Genomic DNA, 7,233 nt, shown 5'->3' on the forward strand with positions numbered 1-7,233 from the left:
TGACTCCACTTTCTTGCCTCTCTGACTGTCGTCACATAGCGTGTAACTTATGCAAGTGTCTTTCTCTGACCTTTCTGTGTTTTCTCTCCTATTTTCCACAGATGACTCTGACTTCTGACACATCCACCTCACCTCCTCGTTTGGAGTCCCCACCAAATTTGGTGAGGGTGCTTTCAATACCTGCCTATAGCCAGATTCACTTTTAATCTTTCCTTGGTGAACTGCAATCACCTCTCTCCCAGCTACTTCTTGGACTTCTCCAACTACTGTAACCAAACCCTTGCTATCTTTTCTTTAAGACAAAACACCTAGCTGAGCCGAGTTTATACTCTACTGAGCAGAGTCTGCATGTGAGCAGAGTGAAATAATGACAAATTATAAAATCCCCTTTTGCCAAACAGCATAAAACTTTGAGCACCTAACCAAAGGTGGGAGGTGTGGACTCAGGACAAGACGCTGTCCTCTGAAGCTATACTGCTCTTTTTCCAAGAATCCAAGAGCCATAGACACAAGAGAATAAACAAGCAACCTAAAGCTAATGTTTGTGTCAAGTGAACATGGGAAAACCTGGTTCTGTATCACAGCTTATTATCCTAATGGTTGTGTCCCAAAATGCACAAGCAGTCCTGTGAGAAGGCAGCAGCTCCTCAGCTGCCTTGACCAGGCAGAAAACAGACTCTGTCCTCTGTCAGGTCCCAAGTGTTTTGAGTCCTTGTTTGCCATGGTTCAGGTTTCAAAGTCTAGAAATGGGAGACATATTGTTTTCCCTGGGTGCTCTGTTCTCCTGTGGTTAGCATAGTTTCCAGGAATCGAGTTTGACTTCCTTCAGGTTGAAACAGGAAGTGAAAACTGGTCTTACCAGGTTCTTACAAAAAATGGCTAGCAGGTACCTCTGGACCAGGCACTCAATGCCACACCACAGTGGCATCATTTGTTCAGTGTTTCCTTTCTTTATATGATCTGGTTTTATGTGTAGGAACCTAACATGTTTCAGGAATAAGAGAGCCATTAATTTCATGATTTGCATATTCATCAATGTTACTTAACACAGTTCTTTATTGTGCTGTTTAATTCCTTACCAGTATCTATAGTTGATTCCTGTAGCATTTTCAAGCATTCCCGTTTATATTTATTCCATTCAGTAGTGGTTTTTTCCAGCAGAGATCCTTTGGCCTGGGAGTGAAAATACTGTACATGAGGAAAATCAGTTAGAATCTTTCGGTCTTTAATGGCAAGATTCTTTCCATTATAAGAAATGTCAGAGAAGAGGAGACAAGAGGACAGAGAGGACAATGGAGGGTAGATAAAAAGGGAGATAAAGACAGACATTCCTTCTCCGGAAATTGTAGAATCGCAGAAACACAGAAAGCTTTGGGTTAGAAGGGAGATTAAAGATCATGTAGTTCCAACCCCCCATCATGGACAGGGATACTTTCCACTGTCCCAGGTTGTTCCAAGCCCCATCCAACCTGGCCTTGAACCCTTCCAGAGATGGGGCAGCCACAGCTTCTCTGGGCAACCTGTGCCAGGGCCTCACCACCCTATTATTGAAATTTCTTCGTTTACTGTCTCTGCCCAAACAAGTAATGTATTGCCATAGTGCTATATTACCACAATTTTTTTTCAACTTCTGTAAAGTTCCTTTTAAAAGATCCACATAGACATTTAATTGCCAGGAACTGTGAGGGTGCACTAAAAATATTGTAATTTCATTCCTCTACTGTAGAAAATGTGTGCTGATCTTCACTAACTTCACAGTCTTTCTAGTCTTTTTATAGTTAACTTATGCCAAGGTCAGCTATGGATTTATGTTTCTGCTAGTTTAATGTAGGAATCTGACTGATGATAATTTTGAGGGCTGTTTATTCTTACAGTATTTTTAAAGATAATCAAGCACACCTGGTCGAGTAGAACAGCAAAAAAAAGGAAAAAAAAATATAAGAGTAATGAATAAGCTTTGTTATTTATTTACTAGCACCTTTCCTCTGGTGCATTCTGTACTCCTGTCCAGCATTTCAAAGACCACTTATTTCACCAGTAGCTGCAATTTCCTCTTTTTTTTTTTCTAAGAAACACTTTTGTAAATCTTAGTTTTACTCTCCCATCTGCACCAACTGTGCTGCCCTTTTTTGCCTGGACAGGACACTAATTTGCTTTCCTCTTGTTTCCATAGGTGAGAAGAGTCTTTGCCCTCAAGATTACCCATGTAATAAAATGGAGAATTGTTTTTTCCCTTTTCAAAATTTTCTCCATATAAAACATCTCACACAAATGGATTTTCTTATGTTCTGAACTTTTATAAGTACATTAATTTTCCCTTTTTTTTTGTTTGTTTGTTTTTCTTTTTTAGGATGAGATGTTTTTGCGTTATTGGGGGGTTTGCTGGGGTTGGGATTTTTTTTGGTTTATCTAATACCTTATATCAATATATAATGTTTAGTATCACTATGTAATATCTATGTTTTAGATATTTTCAAAGCTGTTTTTTTCTACACCTTCCTGTCTGATCTTCCTCTTCCAGAGGAGATCAAGAATTTTTAAATTCTGAAAAGCTACATTTCTGAAGACAGTTTAATCTGGAATATGATATGTTGATGTGATCTGTTTTGAAAGAATAGAAATAAAAGCACCTCAAGAAAAATCTCCCTTTTAGTAGTGAAGCTTTGAAGACAGTCTTAACTTTGGATTTAGTCAGTCTAATGACAGCAGACTCTACTGAGTCCCTTCTGGAAAGCCACCATCCCGTGATTACAAGAGCAGTCTCCTCTGCTTGGCTGCTCCTATGCTGGCAGGCTCCTGGCTCCAGGCTGTCATGGTTTAGGAATGGTATTCTCCAATTTGGTACTCCCACTAAAACCATGAACCACTTCCCCTCTCCTCTCCAACTGGAGGCACAAAAGGCGAAGATCACAAGTTGAGATAAGAACAATTTACTGGAAACAGCAATGAGATAAGAAAGAGAATAGTAACACCATCAGTACTAAGGACAGAGGGTACAAGAAAAGAAATTACTCACATGGAAATCAACCCCTGAAAACAGACAATACCAAACCGGTCCTTCCTCCACATTTGCTTGACTGGAAGTAACCCCTTCCCCCTGGAAGACAGTCACTTCCCCCTCCCCCAGCAATGATGTGAGGTGTCATGGAATAATCTCTGGGTCCCTACTATGGCTGGAACCAGAACACTTGTTCTGGCTCCTTCTCTTTGCCTGCTCACCCTGTGCTGTGCTCTGGAATCCTCTGGGCCTAAACACGTTTAGCTGCTCCTAAAAGCAAAAACAGTCCACCCTCAACACACAAGGTCATACTGGGCCTATTACCCACTCTTTTCTTTTCTGGGTGAAGATGGGCTGAAAACGCAAGTAAAGCAAAAAAGGACATCGATGTCTGAATAGGCATTTGCTTTGACAGACAAATTCTGGCATGTTGCATGGGAGAGAGTCGCAGCATTTATAAGATGTGGATAGCTCTGTGGCCACAGATGACAGGGCTTGAGGGGATTGTCAGTGCTGATTGATAAGGGACTGAGAGTAGAGTCTTAAGAGCCCTGCTTGGACGTGCTGGCTTGAGTTACCCCCTTAGCACTGGGAAGCCTGTAAGCAAAAAGGAAAGAGACCTAGACATTAGCATGAAAAGGTGAAGTCAGGGATGTAAATCAACAGTTGCTAGCAGAGAGGAAAAAAATTAAATTTATCTCCAGTGATAAAATATCAAATCTACTATACTCTTAAAAAAAAATTTAAAAATTACCAGCTAAAGACAAATTTTAGTAATGATTTTATATACAGTGACTGAAGTGTTTAGGATGTGGTTGACATCTGTGGCATACACCTTTAGCAATGTAAGGGTTGCAGTTTTCCCAAGGGGACTCTTATACTTTAACATGCTCTCCCTAAATAGATGGATATTCATATTTTCTGGCACATCTTTATCATACAACACTGACTGCAGAGGCCTTTAAGAGGACCATAGCTGATAATTACTGTTTAGAAAAGCAATGGCTAAAAATAGAAGAATTAAATGCAAAATTGATAATTTTGGTTATTTGGGCAGATGAAGAAATGCCCAATAAGAATCCAAACAGCAGAGAAAGGATAATGCTGGATGCTGCTTACAGTCCAATATCAGCACAATGACTTGATCATTTTTTATCCAGGGAAAAGAACACCAGTCTAAGAAGTCTCTGTGCAATAAGCACCCTGGTCTCCTGAAACCAGGGCTTTGAGAGGCCAGAGGCAGGTCAGCAGTCAAAAAACACTGTCACTATAAGTTAGCAAAAATGAAAATTGAAATGAAAATTGAAAATGTTACCAATTGTAAACAGTAAATTTTGGTGACCAAACCAAATGTAAGTTTTCTAAAACAATCCTTCTACCAAAAGAATGCTTTTCTGTTCTCCAGGAAAAGTCAATTTCCTTTTGCCAGGACTAGACCCTTTTTTTGAAACCGCCTTTCCCACATGCGTAGTTGTCCTGGACTTGTCTGAGCTTTGTGATGTGCTAAGGGCTGAGATTTATAACCAGAACAATGTATGGTTGTGAACTTCACCTGTATTTGTTCCTTTGAACCTATGGAGTGTTTTTTTTAAAAGAAAGAAGAGAAAACTATATCTATTTACTTTCAAAACAAGAACAGTGGAGACTGTGAGCTAGGTCTTCCCTAGGATCACCATTTCATGCATGTTTTTACTGTGTAAAATGTTACCCACTCAATGCTCTGCTTTTAGTCTCTCAACTAATTTCCAGACACTCTACCTAAAGTTACAGGGAGTAGGAAGACTATAATTATTCTTCCTGTGATGGGCTTGTAAGATAAGGAGAGAATATTTACAACAGCCATGAGAAAGGAATGCATGTTTCCAAAATAAAAAGCATCTTGACATTTCCCTCATGCAGGCCTCAAAATGCTGGGAACTATGGGAAATTTTTCAGACACTCGTAGGTCAGTGAACCTCATTTGAAGAGGCAGAGACATGGAGATGACGCATTTGGAGACAGGACTTTAAGACCGTGTTTAAGGGAGAACACTTCAGTTTCTGATAAACAAATGCATTAAACGGACAAGGAAATACAAAGAAAGCCTCACTGCTACATGACTGCTTGTTTGGTTCCATTCCTGGAGACAAGGTTGACAGACAGTCATGAAGAAGTTCACTCAACCACAGTGAGGAGCAGTTTAGGCCTAAATGAACCACATCACTTCCTTATGGAATTGTCCATTTCTTCTAAGCTGCAGGCATGGTCACATAGCCAATACCTGGTCACTACTGATGTAAATACTTGTGAGTTGCTTGGTTTTCTACCATGAAACTTTCTCATGAAAAAAGATCAAGTCTATGTAAAACCAGAGCTGCAGCTGAAAAAAAAGTTGAGCTGTCAGCTGATCTGAAAAATCAATTTTAAATATACTTAGAAGAACATAGAAAAGATTTAAATTACTAATAAGAATGGAACAGGTTTCCTATAGCAGTTGTGAGTGCCCCATCTCTGGAAGCGTTTAAGGCCATGTTGGACGAGGCTTGGAGTAACCTGGTCTGGTGGAAGGTGTCCCTGGACATGGCAGGGGAAAATAAGGGTCATTTAGATCACAGAGAAACGTGAATCCTTTGGCAGAGCATGCACCATGATAAACCTAATGCAATGTTTTGCTTGTAGGAGCCACAACTGGAGAATATATGTCAGGACTTTTTGAAAATTTGTATTTAGCTGTAGAAATGAAGTTACATGAACCATCAGTTGAAAATTATAGAACCAGAGAATCAATTAGGCTGGAAAAGACCTCTGAGATGATCAAGTCTAACCTATGACCAAACACCACCACGTTAACTAGACCATGGCACTGAGTGCCACATCCAGTCTTTGCTTAAACACCTCTGCGGACAGTGACTCCACCACTCCCTGGGCAGCCCATTCTAAGATCAAATCACCCTTTCTGTGAAGAAATTCTTCCTACTGTCCTAAATGTTGCAGTACAGGGAAATATTGACATTTCTGGAGTTGTACATACAAGAGAGGATGTTGAGAAGGAGTACAGGACAACATTAATGAGTAGTACTTGCCCCTAGTGCAACTCTGTCTGGATAATATGACTAAGTCTGATGGTCATACCTCAAAAGAAATCAGCAATTTATTTAGTTTGCTCAGAGTCCACAAACTGCATCAAGATGACACCTCTGTTTAAAAATATGTTGGATGCAGCAGAAAGTGCTGCCTGAAGCTTTCATTTAGGAAATGGATTATATATGATTTGCAGACTGGTTTAAATTTAAATTTTTCGTAACTGACTACAGTATAATCAGGATTTCATGCTTTTAATTTTTTGTACTAAGCTACTGGTGAAATGAAATGTTTCTGTTTATTGAGACTATGCTATTATGGACGGAAAAAAATCCTTCAATTTATGTGTAAACTAGAAATAAAAAGTTAAATATTTTCTTATTCTTTCAGCCATGGTCCTGGTTTATTATTTTTCATATCTATAGAAGTTTTTGCTAGAAAATACAGATATAGTGATGTATGACTGTTATTCCTTTAAATTCTTCTTTCTTATGAAATAAAATATAAAGAAATATAGCACATATTTCTTTAAACAAGTTCCAAGAACCACCATGACAAAATAATTCACTATGATTTATAGTCTTGTGAACTTTTGATCACACAGAAGTACTTGGGATATTTTCTGTTAGCATTGATGGAACCAGTGCTTTGGCCGAGGTGTTTCACAAGCCTAAGAGTTGTTTCAGTTCTATAAACAGAAGCTCCAAACGGAGAAGCCCCAGATTTGAATTACAGAAAAGCATTAGGAATATTTTCTTAAAAAAAAAAAAATTGTGTTTCCTTTCACAAAAAAGCTAGAAACACAGTTATCGGCTCTCCAGCACATAGAGATGCAAACCCACTTCCTTAGAAAGCCAGAAGAATGGAGAATGAGTGGATAGAAATACCTTATTGTTTTCAGTTTAGAGTAAATCTGTTGGTTGTGCTAATGCCTATATACACTCATTTCAAAGAAATGTACCGTAAATCTATATATGAATTTTATTCTGTTGAATTGAAATTTACTACATATTATTAATTATTTTGAAAATTTATTCAAATCAAGATTGATATTAATAAATAATGATTATTAAAAACCTACTTGAAAATTTCCTTGAAGTGAATTACACTGAGATATTTTATCATTAAATACCTAAAATTCTTCCAAATTATAAGACAATATAGAAGAAAGAAGT

The 7,233-nt window shown here is 38.4% G+C and overlaps 1 protein-coding gene across 6 annotated transcripts in view; it reads right to left on the reverse strand.

Annotated features, from left to right (window-relative positions):
* Window positions 1-7,233, reverse strand: part of GLP2R (glucagon like peptide 2 receptor) — a 35,407-nt gene that overhangs the window by 25,993 nt on the left and 2,181 nt on the right. For 4 of the 6 annotated variants that reach the window (XR_003537700.1, XM_027706482.1, XM_027706479.1 and 1 more), the window contains exon 3: window positions 1,080-1,188. Coding sequence is in view for 5 of the 6 variants with exons in the window: in XM_027706482.1 (XP_027562283.1) it covers window positions 1,080-1,188 (109 nt within the window). In the remaining variant the exon portion in view is untranslated. The remainder of the gene's footprint in view (window positions 1-1,079; window positions 1,189-7,233) is intronic. The other 2 variants (XM_027706480.1, XM_027706483.1) reach the window with 1 other exon arrangement.

This window comes from Neopelma chrysocephalum, unplaced genomic scaffold (assembly GCF_003984885.1).
Source record: "Neopelma chrysocephalum unplaced genomic scaffold, ASM398488v2 Primary Assembly neopelma1_377, whole genome shotgun sequence".
Taxonomy (NCBI): Eukaryota; Metazoa; Chordata; class Aves; order Passeriformes; family Pipridae; genus Neopelma; species Neopelma chrysocephalum.